Here is a 21,433-nt window from a genome sequence, read left to right on the forward strand (position 1 = left end):
GCAGACACGGCAGAGTAATATCTCTACCCAAGGGGTTAAAGGATTTTGTATGTGATGAACCTTTTTTCTCGAATGTATCCCTCATTTAGCTTTCACACCATGCACCCACTCTTTCCTTTCCCCCGCATCCTTTCCCTCCTTCTCTCATTCCTATTTTGCTAATTGATATTGATAAGGAGATGTGTTGTGTTTGTATCTCACATATGCTTTGTTTGTACTGTATTGCCTTTTAGGTCTTGCGACCTGCCCCGCACAGTCCCCTGGCCGCGAGCCCTCGCCCAGTGTTCTATGACATCCTCATGTTCCATCGTAGAAACTTGGGCGAGGGTGACAGTTGGTGGACAGTTGGAGGAACCCTGATGTTCTTATTAGACGCCTTCGGTGTCAGGGCTTGTATGACAATAAAGACTACTGCACTACCTGCTACTCTACGCTTGGTCCTTACAGTAGCTCCTAGAAAATAAGAAATTAGATAGCAACTCCTTCAAAACCATAACATTACCAACAGCATCAAATTACAAAAGCAATACATATTGCTACAAAAAAAACATACTGACAACTACAAAACAGCAACATTGTTAAAAACCACAGAAATAATTAAAATGGAGCCAAACCACAAAACAAAACCCACTGACACAAAACAGGTGAAGCCCAACTGACAGCCACACAACAATATAAATAATAACAGCCACAAAACTACAGAGCGATACTGACTGTTGCAACATCACAACATGCAGTAAAACTACTGAAGTAACACTGCCAACTATAAAAGCACAGATGTGATACTGACTGCTACAGAATCACAGGCACAACACTGATGCTACACTAGAAAATAAATACGTATTGCTATATATCTACATAAATAATATAGACTGTTACAAACAACATAAAAGGTACAGACTGTAATGAAAGCATGACAGTATGAGTGGCTATAAACACACAGAAGTACTCATTTCCACAAAAACACAGAAGGAACACGGATCCAAAACCACACTAAGTGATAAAAAATAATGCTGACTTCTGAAATCCAATATACTAAATACTAACTGCTTCAAAAGCACAGAAGCCATACTGTGCTGCATCAGCAATGAAGAAGTGCAGAAATTCTGCTGCCTTGTTTAAGAAGCAAACAAACTCAGTCCTAGAATTAAAGCCCAGTTGGCAGAGTACCAGGTGTGCACCAGAATTATCACCTACTTGTAGGTCAAATTCAGGTGGTCCCATTTCAGCTGTGCTGGGGTCAGCGTGTAGCGCTTTGCTCGCAGGCGGGGAGGAAGGTGAAAGGCAGCACTTGGAGCATCTGCTGATGTGGTTTCAGAAGCATGAGGCACTATGGCCAGAGCAGGGATGGGTACGGTCTCTCCCTGTGAAGGAAGGAAGAGAAAAAGTGACATTAACCAGGTGTACCCAGCACAGAGCTCACAGCCAGGAAAGTGGGCACATGCGGGCACTTAACTATGGTAATTATTGACTAAATCAAGTATCAGGTGAATTTAACATGGTATGTCATATGTGTGTTGTTGATCAGTCAGTGGAAGAGATAGCTTTCTCGATCACTGGAAAACTGCATCATCACTCGCTCTCTATACGTATATATGTATGTCAGTGTTTATATGCAAGAAATTGGGTTGTTATTTGCGAAGAATGTGAGTCCTGCCCAAGTAATAAATCAGCATTTTTTTTTTTACTGGGAACCAAGTACCACCTTATAACATTTGGCTCTCTCAGAGCAGAGCCAGAGCAGTCCAAGGCTTACTCTGGGAAGGATATGTGGCTAGTAAGCCCAATTCTCTGGCATGCAACAACATTCAACAAATAATCGTCCAATCAGTGCTCTTTCTTTCAAAAAGAAAATGTAGTTTTAGTACACACACTCTACACACACTATTAAATACTATGCATTACATTTTTACAAAATGTACATCAGGTAAATACAAATACTTTTTGTCAAACCCTCATATCACATTACGGATGTATGTCGTTACAACGCATACTTTTACAACGCATGCACTTACAACGCATTTTTTACAACGCAACATCCACTACAGCGCATTCCATTACATCGCATGACACTACAACGCATTTTTAAAAACTACCTTTACAACGCATTCCATTACATCGCATACTACCTTTACAACGCATACCATTACAACGCATAATATTACATTGCATTTAAGGTTAGTATTGGATAGTATAGGGGTAAAAATTACTATTCTTACTCCAGGGGGTGCAACAGTAGGATAAGTGTTGGATAATATAGGGGTAAAAATTACTATTCTAACTCCAGGGGGTGCAACAGTAGGGTAAGTGTTGGATAGTATAGGGGTAAAAATTACTATTCTAACTCCAGGGGGTGCAACAGTAGGGTAAGTGTTGGATAGTATAGGGGTAAAAATTACTATTCTAACTCCAGGGGGTGCAACAGTAGGGTAAGTGTTGGATAGTGTAGGGGTTTTAATGTAATATTATGCGTTGTAATGGTATGCGTTGTAAAGGTAGTATGCGATGTAATGGAATGCGTTGTAAAGGTAGTTTTTAAAAATGCGTTGTAGTGTCATGCGATGTAATGGAATGCGTTGTAGTGGATGTTGCGTTGCAAAAATTGCGTTGTAAGTGTAGTGCGTTGTAATAGTTGCGTTGTAAAGGTTGTTCCCCCACATTACACTCCTCATGGGTTCTGAACCACCCAAATCCCAATGCACCCCCACCTATACCAGATCCAACAACACAGTATAAGGAGTGTCATTTTAAATAAGGCAGGCCTACTGGCTTCATTGAGGGGATCATACAATTAATAATAATAACCATAGTATGCTTTGTCAAGGAAACACATTATAAGGGGTGTCAGTATATATAAAGCAGGCCTACTGGCTTTGTCAGGGTGTCACCACATTAATTAAATCAACCACTTCACAACTGAACCCAACACCAGTAAAATAAATAAAACCAATACTAATACTCACAGGCATTCACTATAAAGGCAAAATCTCATTGTTCACTGTTATAGTGTCAATAACACATTTGAAATGAAACAACAGGTGAGTGAGTCTTCCCCACCTCTAGGCCATAAGATGATGTTGAACTCAAGAACCTAAAGCTCCAGCTCCAGAATGCTTGAAATAAAAAGACACCTCTCCCAGGTTCAGCCATATAGAGAGCCCAAGAGGCTTAATGCCCCACGATCCAAAGAGCCTCCCCAACACACAAAGGCACCTCCTGTACTGCAGCCTGGAGCTGCCTGTTTCCCCTGGGAAAATGTCCTTTTTGCACTCCCAAGGCCCGAGACTCATGGCTGTTCTGTGGACTACGCTTCAGGAGGCACCGGAGTCCCGGTCTTTTCTATTGAGGTCCTAGAGTCCCTCAACACGTCCTTTTCACCCAACTGGCTCTCGTGTGGCATAAGGGGACAAGCACCACTGGCCGTAAGGAGACCCATCTTAGTTCAGGGGTTAACTGGTGTCAATGTCCTTTGTCCATCTTTGCAGGGTATCAGGTGTCTTCTCCTTCCAGCTGGGCATCTTTTCTGTCACTGTCATCTCCCAGGTTCAAGGTCTTCTCAACAGTCTCTCTCTTTTGCAGGAGTTTTTGAGTGGGCTTCGAAGGTTTTAAGGGCCGCGCACTCCTGGCCAAGCCTGCAATTCCACATCCTCCGTCCAACCTTGTCCCAACCCTTCTGCATAGCATTCTTGGGCAATCCAAAATGGCAGCTTCAGGTTTTCTGTGGAAAGAGCTACTCTCAGGGCTACAGATCATATCACTGCCCGATGCCTTCACACCAAAACTTCAAAGGCGAGCCCCTACATTGTTTGCTCCAGAGGTCTGACCCTCCTTTGTCCTAGTGGGCTGTCCCAGTCCTGGTACAGTATGATAGTCTAATTATCAGAAGCTGATTTTCCCTACAACCCTTTGTTTCCCAAGAAGAACCAAACATTGATAACTGCTCATTTTGTGTAGGGATGACTCTGTTCCCTCTGCTGGGGAGCAGAGTAATTAACTTTGAATATGGGCTGAGCAAGAGGAATAAGACTATTCCTGATGTCCCATAAGGTTTTGATGTATAGTGTTGGAAATTGCAAATTTAAACTCAGTGTGCATGTTTTACCCCAGTTTGGTACCTTGGACCCTTTAGGCCTAAGTGGAGCGAAAGTGTACTTTAGGGCAGGTTACTCCTATATGTATAATACAGTGAAAACATCACAGATTTCTCAGTAAATCCAATAGACCTACACTATGAATGCCCACTTATATTATAAGGCCTACCCTAGGTTATCACCAATCCTTGCAGAGTCACTTCTGCAACATGTTACTTGTGCGCAGAGACCCAGCTGCACACAACTGTAGTCTCACACACGCAACCTGCACACATGCACACGTGTGCACGTTTAACCAGCATAGTCCCCCTTAACCTATACATATATATACACACAAATATATATATAATATATATGTATACACACACACACACACACATATATACATACATACATATATGAGATGAGGAAAGAAAAATAAATCAAATTCTTGGCCTTCACGTTGCCCTGAGAGTGCGTTTTATCTGCAAGAAGACTTGCGTGCATCGGCGCCTTTGAACAATTTTACCGGCCTGCTCCGCCGGGAGACGCGCCACCTCCCAAGGGTTTATTGGTCCCAGAAGGAGCGTTCTCGTAAAGGTGTATATATATATATATATATATATATATATATATATATATATATATATATATATATATATATATATTACCTACTGGCGGTCGCCAGTAGGTAGTTATAGTTAGGACCACGTTTCCATAGGAAATCCGCAACATTCTATTTTGAATAACTTTGGCGCCGGTCGACGAATCCTCGCGAATTTCTCAAAATAGGTGGGGCGCTACGCTCCGCTCCTACCCTGAAAGTCTCGGGGGGATTCGTCAAGCGGGGGCTGAGATAAAAGGGGGATCCCAAAACGCGTTTTTCCCATGCATTTTTCCATAGGACCTTTAGACAGGGCTACAGCCCGAACGGCTGAACAGAATTACTAGAAATTTGGCAGAGAGGTAGTCCTCAGGTCAAGGAAGTGCCTTTTGTAGGTTTGGTGTAAATCTGTTCAGTAGATTCTGAGAAAATAGCCTTTAAATCAATATATATATATCTGAGCCAGCTTACGGTACGCTTACGGTACGCTTACCGTACGCGTACGGTGGCGTGCGCGAGCGCGATTCTGATTGGCTCTTAGATCTTAGTAAACATTCGAATCGGCCGAAACCAGGAAGCGGCGGCCGCCATTTCGTGTGTTTCACTCAGAAAAAAAAGAGTGATAACAAGAAAAGGGGGCAAGGAGGAGAGTTACAGACCCCCTTACATTTGTGAGGGGGTCAAAGAAGGACAGAAAAGTACAAAGAAAACATTTATTGATTTTAAAAAAAAATCACGGGGTACGCGTACGGTAAGCGTACGGTAACAAAAAAAATAAATAAAAGAAATGAAATGCAGATTTAAGAGTTTAGATATTAGGGGGCTCTAAAAAGAGCCGTTGTGTTTATGAAGTTATTTTTTAGTGGTACCTACAAGTAAGTACCGATGCAGAGTCTAAGGTTCAAGAGGAAGACTCTGTTCCCTTCATCATTGAAGTGCACACCATCTCCTCTATAAATGTCTTGCATGTCGTAACGCAAGTTGTTGTGGTAAATGGAACCCATACCATAGTCACGGAGGAAAGCAGAAACAGATTTGTTGACGTGCTTTCTTGCTTTGTCAATCTGCGGACAGAAATGATTGGACCAGTTCCATTTTTGCCTTTGGCATATGTTGGAAAACACAAAGGCAGTTTTAGGGAAAAGTGAAAACAGTTGTGCAAAGGTGTCCTTCATAAGCATTTCCAGACCTACCCCAGTCAAAGTGCCTAGGTCATTGCCACCACAGTGCACTATTATGAGGTCAGGGTGTTGGATTTGCATGAAGGATTTCACCAATGGCATCAATTGGTGCCACTTTAACCCTCTCTGACCAATCCATTTAATGTCTACATTTGGCAAAGCAAGGTCTCTCACCATATCTGTTTTCTCTGCATACTTTTCACTCCAGAAGACATAGCTGTGCCCTACAATCCACACTGTGAACATCTTCAAAGGAGAACTGGATGCACTCAGGAGGTGTCTTTCAGTAGAATGGCAATATGAAAAGAAAGACAGTTTGGAAATGGAGGCATACATATTTTTTCTCACAAAAAAAGAACTGATTGGCTGTTTCATACCATTCTAGAATAAAAACTAGGCTGTATGTGTAAATTAATAGAAGCATGTTTTGTATTGGTACAGAAAAATGTGTTACCGAAGAACAGTACTATGGATTTGCTGTTAGGTTTGAAAAGTCAAGCACTCTTGCTCTTTGCAATTGAAACATTGTTTGGCGAACTTCTGACCTCACTCCACACAGCAGTGTTCCATGAGCTGTTGCTATGGTAGCAGGCAGAAGTCAAGTTGGGGGAAGGGTACTAGGCTGAAGTCAAGTTGGGGGAAGGGTACTTTTGGGAAAGGGTTGGTTTTCAACCAATAGAAATATGTGATTACATTTGAAAAAAAGGGGGAAGCACTGAGATTTGAAACTTACATGTATATGTGTGGAAAAATAGAGGGAAACTTTGCCATTATCTGGTTCTGCTGAGAGGAGAGAGGTGTAGCGAACAGAGATCCTGGCTCTGATAATCTGCTGTTTGAGTGCCACATTTCTTTCACAACTAACTAATTTTAAAGGTGAGTTTAGAGTTTGAGAGGAGATGTATATGGTAAATTAAGAAATGAATAATAGAAATGTAATTCTTTTTGTTGAAGTTGTGTTTATTATTTTCTGTTTTGGGAGAAATTTAAATGTGAGGAACATGTAAAATAATATGGACTATGTTTTCACGATAAATTAAGGTGTATTGGTATAAAAAAAGAATAGTTTAAGGGTTTGAGGTTGGACTCAGTAATGCAAATACATTCAGCATCACTAAGGCTGGTTGCCCTTGCTGGAATGTAGGCAGTCACCCAGGTTACACATGTTGGGAAATATAGGCAGAGATTTATTGTGTACAACTCTGGTAATTTTATATTTGCATTAGTAGGAAAAAGGGGGAGCGATTTTTTGGTGCAGAAGCAGACTCTTAGCACACACCCAGCTGCTTTCCATGTAGAATCATGCACAGTATTTACAAGCGAGTGGGGTTTGAGGTTTCAGTCTGTAATGCAAATACATTCAGCATCACTAAGGCTGGTTGCCCTTGCTGGTATGTAGGCAGTCACCCAGGTTACACATGGTGGTGGTCTGAAAAAGCAGTCTGGACATGGGCTTTTAAAAAAATCTGAAAAGTGGATTCATAATGTGTCAGTCTGTAAAAGTGATTATCACTTGCCAAAAAAAAAGAGCAGTAAGTGTGCTTTCAAATTGGCAAAGAAATTTCGTTTTGTGACTAATGTGAAAACATGACTCTGTGTGCAAATAGGAATTACAGGCAGAGATTTATTGCGTTTTGCTCTGGTGATTTCACAGTTGCATTAGTAGGAAAAAGGGGGAGCCATTTTTTGGTGCAGAAGCAGACTCTTAGCACACACCCAGCTGCTTTCCATGTGGAATCATGCACAGTATTTACAAGCGAGTGGGGTTTGAGGTTTCAGTCTGTAATGCAAATACATTCAGCATCACTAAGGCTGGTTGCCCTTGCTGGTATGTAGGCAGTCACCCAGGATACACATGGTGGTGGTCTGAAAAAGCAGTCTGGACATGTGCTTTTTAAAAAATCTGAAAAGTGGATTCATAATGTGTCAGTCTGTAAAAGTGATTATCACTTGCCAAAAAAAAAGAGCAGTAAGTGTGCTTTCAAATTGGCAAAGAAATTTCGTTTTGTGACTAATGTGAAAACATGACTCTGTGTGCATATAGGAATTACAGGCAGAGATTTATTGCGTTTTGCTCTGGTGATTTCACAGTTGCATTAGTAGGAAAAAGGGGGAGCCATTTTTTGGTGCAGAAGCAGACTCTTAGCACACACCCAGCTGCTTTCCATGTGGAATCATGCACAGTATTTACAAGCGAGTGGGGTTTGAGGTTTCAGTCTGTAATGCAAATACATTCAGCATCACTAAGGCTGGTTGCCCTTGCTGGTATGTAGGCAGTCACCCAGGTTACACATGGTGGTGGACTGAAAAAGCAGTCTGGACATGGGCTTTTTAAAAAATCTGAAAAGTGGATTCATAATGTGTCAGTCTGTAAAAGTGATTATCACTTGCCAAAAAAAAGAGCAGTAAGTGTGCTTTCAAATTGGGAAAGAAATTTCGTTTTGTTACTAATGTGAAAACATGACTCTGTATGCAAATAGGAATTACAGGCAGAGATTTATTGCGTTTTGCTCTGGTGATTTCACAGTTGCATTAGTAGGAAAAAGGGGGAGCCATTTTTTGGTGCAGAAGCAGACTCTTAGCACACACCCAACTGCTTACCATGTGGAATCATGCACAGTATTTACAAGTGAGTGGGGTTTGAGGTTTCAGTCAGTAATGCAAATACATTCAGCATCACTAAGGCTGATTGCCCTTGCTGGAGTGTAGGCAGTCACCCAGGTTACACATGGTGGTGGTCTGAAAAAGCAGTTTGGACATGTGCTTTTAAAAAAATCTGAAAAGTGGATTTATAACGTGTCAGTCTGTAAAAGTGATTATCACTTGCCAAAAAAAAGAGTAATAAGTGTGTTTTCAAATTGGCAAAGAAATTACGTTTTGTGACTATTGTGAAAAGAAATGTAGTAATATATTTAAATAAAATAAAGGATTTTTTTTTTAGTTTTTTTCAGGTATTGCTGAAGAGCAGTGAACAAAATTTAAGATGCCTACAAAATCCAGAGTTAAAAAAAACACAAAAAAACCTATATTTGAAGACAACTGGAGGACCAAAGTTAGTAGAAGATGCTCATGTTGGGAAAAAGAAAAAATCTTCTGGTAAGCATACAAAACAATTTCTAAAAAACATATTCAAAAAAAGGAAAAATGTACAAAATGTCTGTACTGGAAAGAATGTTTTGAAAAGAAAAGGACAGGAAAAAATTGAGAATTTAGTTAATGCAAATATACCTTCTGCAACTGAAAAGATTTACATAAACAGAAAAACAGCGTTTAAAGAGATACGTAGAAAAATGTTTCAGAGAAGAGTTATGTCCAATTTGATAAAGGATGTGAAGAAATATAAGCAAAAGGCTAAGTTTTATAAGAGAAAAAAAGAAATTGAAGCCATTGCAGCAAAGGCATTAGATTTCAAAAGGAAACTATTCATTTTAATTTTGAATAGGATGCGTACATTAGACAAAATGGTTAATGTACTGAAATCACATAGCAAAAGGAAAAGAGTAGTGAACAGAACAAACTTTTGTAAAGTGTTTTTAGGAAAGTGGATGCATAGTTCAAGTAGTGAACCTTTTTTTAATGAAGAGAGCTATTTTCAAAGTAATAGTTTGCTGCATGCAGTTGACACCAGAGGTCGTGCTTACGAAGTGAAAAATGGTTGCATAATGGAGAAGGAGATAATGGTTCCAAGAGATGAGGTACAAGTGATGGCGGATGAGGCTATGGGGAGACGTCCTAAAGCCCCAGTGTACACTTGGAATTGTAGTAGTATTTGCACTGTGCGTCAGGAATCTATTGACAAATTTCGTGAGTTTCTAAGAGAATATAGTAAAAAAAGTATAAAACAGAAGATTAAGGTGCTTCAAAGTCTGGATCCATGCAGAGTGAGAGAGAATACTGGTTTGCAGGGTCATTCTCTGGCTTGTCTATCTAGAAAAGTGTGTAATAGTGTTTTCCATCATTTTAGGATGCTGGCTGTTCATCATACTGAAATGAGAAAGTTTGTGAGACGGTTGTATTTTGCTAAAAGTCCAGCAATAAAGTTAAATGAATTGAATAGGGCTCTGTTCCGAGGAACGGTATCAGATGTAGAGAAGGTTGTTGATGAAATTCAGTTTTGTTACTTTGGTCCTGAACAAAACAGTGCAGAGAAGGACACAGTAAATGAGGAAGAAGTGGAAGAGAATGTAGAACCCTCTGTAAGTAAGACATTTAATGATCACATAACAAAATTTGCAATAATCTCTAATGAAAGACCAAATTTTACTTGTATTTGTTGCCGCAGAACTCATTATAGAAAACAAACTAGGAATGTTGATCTCTACAGAAAGAGTGAAAATGAAGATAATTATAAGTGGAAGGATTTTGCCACATTTATATTTCTTGAAAATTGTTTTGAATTGGGTGAAGATCAGCGTATTTGTAAATACTGTTACAACAAGTTAGAGGAAAATAGAATGCCGACCAGAGCTGTACATAATAATTTAGAATTGGATGCTATTCCTGCTGAACTTTCTGAATTAAATACATATGAGTCTATACTCATCCAGACCATAGTACGTATGGAGCCCAAAACTGGTAAATTACCTCCTTCAGATTTACTGAGAGGTTTAAAAGGTAGAGTGGTGTATTTGCCCTTGGATTTGAAAAAAAATATGGAAACTATTGATGCGGATACTTTGGAAACTGAACCATTAATTATTCTGGTTAATGGTGTACCTACAAAGAATAAGAAGATTTGGCAGGAGCTGGTAGATGTGCGGAAAGTACAAAGAGCAAATTTGTATTTGAAAAGGAATAACAAATGGTATGAATCAATTTATATAGAAGAAGAAGAAGAAGAAGAAGAAGAAGATTTACAAGAAGACACAGAAACACCAACTGGACAAATTGAAAAAGTGGACAAGTCAAAGGAAGAAGAAATTTATGAACATTTTAGCATACATCCTCTTCATTCAAAAGAAGTTATGGGAGACAATATTGATCTCTTTCAGATGAAGAAAGCAAAAGGAACTCCCGTGAGTGTATGGGAGGAGAGCTTGGAAGCTCGATGTTTTCCCCAGCTGTTTCCTAAAGGAAAAGGAGGACGATACGATGAACGTCCGGAACAGATTCCAGCTTCTGAGTATCGGACTACAAGATTTCGACAAAGTATTCCTTATTTGTTCCATCTTTTATTTGAAAGTGATTTGTCTGCACTGTCTTATGCAGTAAATCACATTTTAAAAAGTGGAGTACATTTACAAAATGTGTCTGCTAAGGATTTTATGGAGAAAGTGCAGCACCGAGATGATCATTTGGAAACACAACTGATCAATCTGATGGCTTGTCAGCGTGGGACAAATGAATATTGGTACCAACGCCATGGTGAATTAAAATGCATGTTACGGAATTTAGGAACACCAACATGGTTCGTTACCCTAAGCTGTGCCGAGTACGCTTGGGATGATTTACTGGATTTTCTACGAGAGGCAAATTCAAACATTAAAAACATCGAAAACAAGACAGCAGGAGAACTGTGGTCATTGGATCCGGTTAATGTTTGCAGATATTTCAATCATAGATTTGAGGCTATGATGTCCTTCATCTGCAATAAAAAAAATCCACCTCTAGGAGAAGTAGTGGATTTCTTTTGGAGAAACGAGTACCAGGCAAGAGGTGCTCCTCATATTCATATGCTGTTGTGGATCAAGGATGCCCCAAAGTTTGGAACAGATACTGATGAAGCAGTGTTATCTTACATTGAAGAATATGCAACATGTGCTATACCAAAAAGCACAGAAGAGAAAAAGTTAAAGGAGCAAGTTTTACGTTTCCAAAGTCATCGGTGTGGAAAATACTGTCGACGGAAATACAAGAGCAAAGATAAATACTACACTAAATGTCGATTTGGATTTCCTAGACCTGTTCTTTCAAATGGAAGAGTAAACAGTTTTATGTCAGCTGTGAGACATACTATCACAAGAAAATCACCTAAGAATACCTACAACCTAAAAAGAAAAGAAGAATCAAAAAATATAAATGACTACAACCCAGTCATTTTATCCATGTGGAACGCTAACATGGATATACAGTATGTAGCTGACCATTCCATTGCTGTTGCTCGATATGTAACGTCTTACATTACGAAATCAGAAAAAACAGAATTGAAGGAAATGTGGGAAGAGATTTCTCACGAGAAGACTGTCAGTAAGAAGCTGTACAGTTTCAGTTTGAAGATGTTATCGCATCGAGAAATTGGATCCTACGAATGTTCAGATAGGTTATCTTCTGCAAGTCTCTACTCGAAATCAAGAAGAATAATTTGGGCAAGTTTAGGCCTTGCAGCAATGAGAAATCGGGTACTGAAAATTGAATATTTGGCCGAGAATGACCCAGAAAGTACAGATATTTTGAAATCAAACATGTTGGACACATATTATCCCAAGAGAAGTCAACATCTGGAGAACATGTGTCTCTATGAAGTGCTGCAGAACTACATTTATTCACGGAAAGCCGCAGAAGACATCAACAATGGAAAATATAAAGTCATTGGTGAGGAAGGATGTTTGGTGAAGCAAACAAAAGGAAGTTTGATAAATCACAGGAAGCTGAGTTGCGACACTACTGACAAGAAGGAATTTTACTACTTGGCTCTTTTACAGTTGTTTAAACCATGGCGTACAGAGGATGAACTACTGGGAGAATTTCAAAGCTATGAAGATTCTTTTAATGCTTGCAAAGACAGCATACAATGCAGTACATTCTCAAGTTATCTGCAAATGTTAAATGAAGAAATTGAACAGGAAACTACAATTGCAGCAGAAATAGCTAGAGACAGTTCTCAGGACAGCCAAAGTTCAGGAACACTCAGTCAAGATCCCCTAGGACAACCAATCGTTGAAAATGAAGCATCAATAGCCATGAATGAAGTGGAAACGGCTATGAATCAAGCTCAAGAAGAATTTATAGACTTACAAAATTTGGAAAGACAACTGAATGAAGAGCAGCAACAAATTTATGAAGAGATCAGAAACAAAATTGATCACGGATTTCTACATGAAAAAAAAGAGTGCTCATGCACATCATTTCATCCAATCAGGATGTATGTAAGCGGACAAGCTGGAACTGGAAAAAGTTTCCTAATTAAAGTCATCAGAAGCTACCTACAGCAAAAAACGGATTCTACTTTGTCTTGTGTGGTTACTGCTCCAACTGGGTTAGCAGCATATAACATAAAAGGAATCACTTTACATCGTTTGCTAATGTTACCAGTGGAGCATGAGAACAAAATACAATACAACAAGCTAACTGGAGAAGCATCCTTGGAAGTTTCAAGAGTATTGAAGAAGATGCAAGTTCTCATTATTGATGAGGTGAGCATGGTTTCAAACTTAATGCTTGCCTTTGTGCATTTAAGAATGCAGCAAATTCTGAAGACAGACTATGACATGTTATTTGGTGGAAAACACGTCATAGTTTTTGGAGATCTTTTGCAACTTACTCCAGTTAAAGGACAACCAGTGTTTAATACTGTCACACATGAAGACACGAAGAAGTCATTGGGAAGCATCGGAAATACAAATATTTGGTCCTTCTTTGAGTACAAGGAACTTACTACTAATATGAGGCAAGCAAGCGATGAAGAATATGGAAGTATTCTGAAAGATATCAGAATTGGACTACTCACTGAAGTTGGCAAAAAAGCATTACAGAGTCGGCTGCTACATAATTTATTTCCAAAGGAAGAAATAGTTGCAGAGAAGATATACAAGAACATTGCAGAAAACAAAAGTGTCATCTGCTTAATGCCAACTCTACGTGAATGCTCAATATTCAATGAGGAGCTTTTGAAATTGGAAAAGGAAGAGATCAGGAAATTGGAAGCAGTGGACAAAATTGAGGATGGAAGAATTACTATCACATTAACAGGCACACTGAAAAATAAATTGGATTCACTAGAGAAGAACATTTCCAAAACAGCTGGATTAGAAAAAAATCTATATGTTTGCATGAACTGTAGAGTATTTTTAAGGAGAAATTTGGATGTTGAAAAGGGTTTAGTTAATGGAGCTATGGGAAGAGTTGTGGGTTTTATTAATTATCAGAAAAAAGATGGAATTGAATGTTTAAAAATAAAATTTGATCAGATAGAAGAAGTTAAAGACATTTGTCGTTGTTCAGTTCGTTTCATGCTTGTGAAAGACTTATATGTACGTAGGAAGCAGTTTCCGTTTTCGCTAGCATATGCTGTAACTATTCACAAGTCTCAAGGATTGACTGTAGATTGTGCATTTGTGAACATTGGTTCAACTGTGTTCAAAGAAGGTATGGCATATGTTGCTTTGTCACAAGTGAAAACATTATCAGGTTTATTCATGATAGACTTTGATGACTCAAAAGTTAGTGCTGATACAAATTGTGTAAAGGAGTATAATAGATTAAGAAGAAGCTATGCTCCTCATTTAGGTCAGTATCCTGTGTTGGAGAAACGTGTAGTTTCTCGTAAAAGGAGAAATGAGAATATCTGTAATGAAGATGTAGAGAGGAAGAAAAAAAAGAGGAGTGATGTAATTGCAAGCAAAAAGAGTAAGGAAAAAGAAGAACAGGTTGTAGGATGTCATTTTGAAAATAGCTCTGGTGTCAACTGCTACGCTAATGTAGTGCTGAATGTTGCATTTTATCTGGAAAGTTTGCAAGAGCAGATAATAGTAAATCAGGGAAAAAGATTCTGTTCTGAGCTGAGTCTCCTTTTTGAAAAGCTGAGTATTGATAAAACTAAAATAGAAAGTGCTACTGAAATTAGAAAACTTTTAGATGTATGTTCAGGACGAACACAGTTTTCTCAAAATGAACAGCAAGACACACAAGAATTTTTGATGTATTTTCTTCAGGTACTGGAAGAAGAAGAAGTTGCAATTGATAATTTATTTGGTCTCTCTTATAAATGGGAACATAGTTGTGAAAACTGTTATAATATATGTGGCTCTAATGTTGATAATGAAAGGTTTATTTATTTGACATTGCCAGAGAGTAAAACAGTCACTTTTGCTAAATTAGTTAAAGATGCTAATCATAGCATGCAATGCGGTGAGTGTCAATCTGACATGTTTTCAACGTTAATTTTAAAGGAATACGGACAGTATGTAATTTTAATGATGCAACGATGTAGAGCTGATGGTTCAAAATTGGATACTTTAATAAAGAAGTTTACAGGACAGCAATTATCAATTTCAGGAAAAACTTTTGTAACTGTTGCAATAATTTTCCATGAAGGACCTACTGTTACTTCTGGACATTACACAGTTTATCTTAAATGTGAAAAAGGCTGGACACTGTGTAATGATTCCCAATTGGTTTTTAAGCAACGTTTGCCTTTTGATTTAGCAAATTCCTATCTAATCTTCCTGAAACCTAAATTTTAGAGAGACTTGGCAAGATCTGGACAAAACAATTTTACCATTTTATTGGATTACCATTGGAATTTAAAAAAAAAAAGATTTTTTAAATTATCATTTGGCCTAATGGAAAGATAACCAATTGTAATGTGGACTTTTTTAATTTTTAATGAAACTTTCGAAAACCAAAAATTTAGAGAAAATCGGTAACATCTGCACAATTTAAATTTTGGAATGTTATTGGAGTGCCATTGGAAATTTTTTCAAAAAAGATTTTTTAAATTACTATTTGGCCATGCGGAAAGGTAACCAATTCTATTGTGGACTTATTTAATTATTAATAAATCTTTCGGGAACCAATATGTTACAGAGAATCGGTGAGATCTGTACAAATTAAACTTTAGAATTTTATTGGATTACCATTGGAAATTTAATCAAAAAAGAATTTTAAAATTACTATTTGGCCTAAAGAAAATGGAACCAGATGTATTGTGGAGTTATTTGAGATATAATATTGTGATTATACTTCTGAAACAAAAATATCAGACGGTATTTTAAAGAAATAAGTATTGATATTAGATGATATTTTTTAGAATATTATGCATTTCTATATTGTTAAGTTTAAGTAAAAAGAGATTCTGGGCTTTTTTAATACAATCTTTGAGATTGTTATTTTTTTTTTGCCCGCTGTTAAATGATGAATGCAATTGCTTTCACAATTTATAGTGAAATGCAATATATTCTGAAAACAGCAAAAATAAGGCAAAAATATTTTTTGATAAATATGTAAATATGTGTACTGTATTATAAAATGTTTTAAAAAATATTAATACTTTTTTCTTTTTTTTCAGATTGATATAGAACATTTTCAAAACCTAGAACCATTTTTAAAGCAATTTTAAAAAAAAACAAATGAATAAATATTTTTTTGAGCGAGTATGGTAAGTCAATAGTATCATGGTTCCTTTTTTTCCACTTCTCTACAATCACATTTGCAGTTTTTAATTGTAGTCTCTCAAGGACCTTGTAATGTGATAATTGATTTTTAGTGTTTTTAAAAAAAAAAAAAATAAATTACGGGTACCGTACGCGTACGGTAAAAAAAAAAAAAAAAAAAGTTTTTAAAAACATATATAAAAAATAGATGAAAGGTAAGGTTGGCTCTTAAAAGAGCCGTTGTGTTCATGCAGGGACAGAGGAAAGAAAGATTGGGAATATTAGACGGTACGACAAGTGTGCTGATCTATTTTACTGTTCACTAGGGAAAAACTGGTCTCCCTATAAGTAATTAGATCGTGACAATGGGCGCACCGTACTTCAACCCTCGCAAACCGAGGGTTAATTTCCAGAGGACCAGAAAAAGGAGATGCTCCCCCCACAGATGAAGGGCTCACCTGACCTGCAGAAGAAGGACTCAGCTCTGCAGATGATGGTCCAGGCTGAGCTGCTGTGGATGTGCTTGGTTGATTTACTGAAGGGTTACCTTCAGTAAGTCGAGCACGTGTCCTTCTGTGTACATCCTTAAGGTGTCTCATCATGGTGTGATTCCCAAAGGAATACTTCCTGTCAGGATTACCTCTTGAAAGTACACGCTTACACAGCTTGCAAGTCACTAAGGGTGCATTTACCTTTTGCTGGCCTTCTGGAAAAGTAAAATAATCCCATACGTAAGAGGTCTTTTGTTTCCTCGCTCTCTGCCTCAAGGTAGTGCTGCTAGCCTCACTCTCAGAAGGGCTCTGCTGTTCTGCCATCGTATCACAAAGACAACCCAGCTCCTTCTCCTAAGGGATCACAAGCAGAAATGAGGGGAATGGGTGTGGTGTAGGAGAGTTCTAGAACTGAAAGTAGTTTCAACCAATCAAAAGTTGTGTTTCATGATCACATGACCTACCGTACGCTTACGGCAAAAGTACGCATGCGCGTAAAAAAGACACGCGCTTGCGCGCATGCGCTTAACAGTCACTCCCCGACACTTCCGCGTAACGTGCGCGTGTAGCGTACACGCGTACGCGTCCCACGCGGAGGACGCGCGGCTACGCAAATTGCGTAACTATACGCAAACAGCGTAGATAAATTACGGACGTTGCGTAAACCGTACGCTTACCGTAAGCTTACGGTACGCGTACTAAAAAAAAAATAAAAAAAAAGGAAAAAATGTATTGCTAATAAATTTTACATGTTTATTTTATAAAATATATTAAAAAAAACATATTATAGAATTTTAAAAATTTAACCATAGTCTTTAAAAAAGGATAGAAAATTAAAATAAAAATATGTAAAAAAAAATAGAAGAAAAAAAAAAAAATTAGCATTTAAAAAACCTTGCAAATTCACTGAAAAAACCATGGGTTTCACACACGTTATAGTTAGGAATTCGCATTTAAAAAACCTTGCAAATTCACTGAAAAAACCATGGGTTTCACACACGTTATAGTTAGGAATTAGCATTTAAAAAACCTTAGAAATTCAATGAAAAAACCAAAGGTTTCACACATGTTATAGTTAGCTGGACATTTCACTCGTAAAAAACCAATGAAATTCCCCCGTTATAGTTAGTTCAGCTAACTATAACTCGCGCGCCCGCAATCCACTGCTGATGACGTCACATATTACATCACTCATGACATGGTCAGTGACATCACTCATGACATCACTGATGACATCTCAAATTACATCACTGATGACATCATCCATTGAGTATGTGTTTCTGAACAATTTTAATATGTTTAATATATATATAGGGAAAGGCCTGTTGAACGATGAGTGGGTGTACAAGTGTGTAAATGGATGATTTTCTGTGGTGCGTAACTGACTCAGTTCAGACTCGTGCCTTTTGCATATATGGTGTGAATCCGTCCAGTAGTTCCTGAGAAAATTAGAGTTAAAAGTACATAAATATCTATGGCCGCGGAGGATCCGCGGACCGTACATGCACCGTAAGCGCACCCTCCCCGAACCAAGCGCACACCCTCCCGATCGCGCACTGAATGCTAATTGGCTGTCGAGTGTCTCTCTATATTCGAAACCAGGAACTGTTGGCGGCCATTTTCTGCCTCGGTAGAAGCGAGGCTGAAGAAGCAAGGGGAAAAAGTGTGTAAACATATAAAGGGGGCAGAGTGGAAATACTCTGACCCTCTAGAGGTGCTTAGGGGGTCCCAGAAGGACCCCCTGGGGCTCCCCTTTTTAAAAAAAAGGCGAAATGCGTGCACGGTGCGCGCATCCTATCGCGTTGGATGCACGGATTCTCTCGCGTTGGGTGCGCGGATCCACAGAAAGGTTTTTTGAAAAAAGACAAGAAATCATTGGTTGTATGACTACTTTCTACACACATATCGAAATTTCTGATTTCTGATAAATCTAGACATGTGTCTTGTTCTAGGAGTATTAAGTGCAATCATGCACAACAACACTTCTAGAACACCCTTTCAACACAAAGTGGTCTGCATGATGAGGTTGTATTTACATGGAGTATAAAAAGTGCACAGAGTGCCTTTTCCTCTCTTTCTAAATATGAAACAGTATCTTACACAATAACTATGTTACAAAAAGTGACATATTTCCGTTTTTAAAATTCCTTGTGAATGATAAAAGTAAGCACAGAGTTTTGTCTGCAAAGATGTTCAAAGAAGAATTATTGAAATGATTGCGGTCCTTCAACAGCTAAAAAGGTGAAATATTATGAACCCCTCAAATCTCTTTTTTTGCAGGTCACATGATATCTGATTATGGTCAGATTTCAAAACTACATAAACAGAGTGTTTTTAGAAACGTGTTTCAACTTTGTAGCTTCTTGCAGGCCTCTTCATTCTGCATATTGAGACTTAGTTAAACTTAGCTTCACAGTAATAGGAATAAAAAATGGTATACATTTTTTTCTGTTTTTCATTCAAATATAAATTCTTAAAAATTGCTCATTTTAAAATGTGGATCTGTGAAAGAAAAGAAAAAAAAATTATAACATGTAATAATAACTTTTTTACAACACAACATAATTTCCACAAAGTAATTTGTTTGCCTTTTTCGCTGTTCTCAGAATATATTGAATTTCACTAGAAATAGTGATTTCAATCGTACTCATCACTTAACAGCGGGCAAAAAAAAAACACAATCAGAAAGATTGTTAAAAAATATATTAGTTTTAAGACTAGTTTAGAGTTTGTCTTCAATTAATATTCACATGAAATACATATATATATATTTTTTTTTAAATGTTTAATATTTCGCGGGGTCCGCGCACCCACCGCGTCATAGACGTAGATGACGCATCGCGGAAGCGCGTAAACGTCGCATTACGTACATCAAACGTGTCGCGTATAGGCTGGGAGTCGCGTACCAGACGCATTGCGATCGCGCACTAAACACGTACCCAACTCGTACCATGCGCGGATGCTATCGCGTAGGGATCGGGAACGGTGCGCAGATCCAAAAACATTGAAAAATATATATAAAATAAAGTTTTGCACATATCGTTAAAAAAATATTTTGAAAAATATAAAAAAAATATGTTTGAAAAACCCATTAAGTTCAAATAATATATATATATATATATATTTTAATCTGTTTATTGTACTGAAACAACAGAGTCATGCGTTACAGATATAGGTATCGTACGTCATATTAGTTGCCGTATTTTAGAGGCATCAGTACAGTACTTTCGCTATAGCGTACAAAATTACCAGCCATGCAGTGATATTCAAACCATACTATGTTCCTCGGGTGATGGGATATGTGGTGGTTCGCACAGTCCTCCCCGATACACATTCCATTTAGACCATATTGCAATCCATTTTTTCGGACATCCCTGGGCTACATAGACTGTTTTCTCTCTCACCATACACCAGTCCATGTCCTCTTTCCATTTCTTCAGTTTCGGTGGCGCGGCGGCTCCCCATGACTGCGCTATATTACGCTTAGCAATCATCTGCCCCAGTGTGGCCCATATCCTCCCCTTCACATTTAGATCCGTGGGCTCCCAGATGTTCAACAGGCATCTCTTGGCCTCGGGCATAAGAGGGATTCCCCAAATCGTGCTCATACATTGCAAATTGTTTTGCCAGTCGTCTTGAATCAACGGGCATTCCCAAAGAATGTGCATGAAACCGCCTTCCATCCATGAGGGGATCGGGGGTGTGGTGAATAAGCTTTTTATATGTGAGGTATATGCATTTTTCCGGTAGGTGCCCGTCGAGCAGCCGGTCCTCGAGTGGGGATGACTCAGGCAGCTCCGTACCAACCGGTATGTTTGCCTGCAGGGAGTGTTTAATCTGTGCATAGCGAAAGCGCTCCGATTCAGCCATTTCGTATGTCTGCCGCAATGTAGGGAACGGTACCACTCCCTCCCTCCCCCATAAGTCCCTTATGTGCGAGATGCCTATGAGGTCCCATTTGTCAAAGCCCTTTGTTCGCCCCAAAGTTCCTAGCTGTTCAGCATCCCATAGGGGGGTGGCCATAGTGAGCTTATTGGCCCATCCTAGCGCTCAATTGACTACGTGCCACAGCTGTACAGCGTGTTTCGTGGGTCCTGTAAGTGTGAACCTGGTTGGTTTGGAGTAAAGTGCTCTTGTGAAATCTCCACCAGGCAGCAACCACCTATCCATACCGTATGCTGGGTCATCCCCGTTTCCGTATTGGCATTGGTTGATTGCTGCCAGATGCGCCGCCCAGTAGTACTTCCTGATGTCTGGCAGGGCGATACCCCCATCGTACCATCCGAGCGTAAGCTTACCGAGCGCTATCCGCGGTCTACCGTCCCATAGTAGGTCTCTCTGCAGGGACTCGACCTCCAGAAAGAATGCATTTGGTATCACATCCGGGTAGTTCTGGAGGGCATATAAGAATCTAGGCAAAGCCATCATTTTAAACAATGCTGCTCTCCCGAGCAGGGACAAGGGCAACTTTCTCCAGACTTCTACATCTCTTCGTAATCTCTGCAGAGGAGGAATCAAATTCCTCTCGTATCTAGCCCTGGCATAAGCGGTTATATATATGCCCAGATATCGAAATCCATCAACCGCAACCTGTATCGCGCATTCCCTAGGGAGCGAAGGAGCGGCCCCGTGGAGTACATAGATCGTCGATTTGCTCCAGTTGATTCGGAAACCCGAGTTTCGTCCGAAACTGGCAAAAATGTCTAACACTACTCTCAGTGAACGCGCAGGGGAAGAGAGGTAGAGAAGGATATCGTCAGCGTACAGCGAAATTCTA

At 38.9% G+C, this 21,433-nt stretch overlaps 1 protein-coding gene across 1 annotated transcript in view; it reads right to left on the reverse strand.

Annotated features, from left to right (window-relative positions):
- MMP23B (matrix metallopeptidase 23B) overlaps positions 1-21,433 on the reverse strand; it is a 141,357-nt gene that overhangs the window by 109,889 nt on the left and 10,035 nt on the right. Inside the window, exon 2 of the mRNA XM_085609498.1 lies at positions 1,198-1,364. Within this exon, the coding sequence (XP_085465624.1) occupies positions 1,198-1,364 (167 nt within the window). The remainder of the gene's footprint in view (positions 1-1,197; positions 1,365-21,433) is intronic.

The sequence above is a fragment of the Triturus cristatus genome, chromosome 1_2, assembly GCF_964204655.1.
Source record: "Triturus cristatus chromosome 1_2, aTriCri1.1, whole genome shotgun sequence".
NCBI classification, from domain to species: Eukaryota; Metazoa; Chordata; class Amphibia; order Caudata; family Salamandridae; genus Triturus; species Triturus cristatus.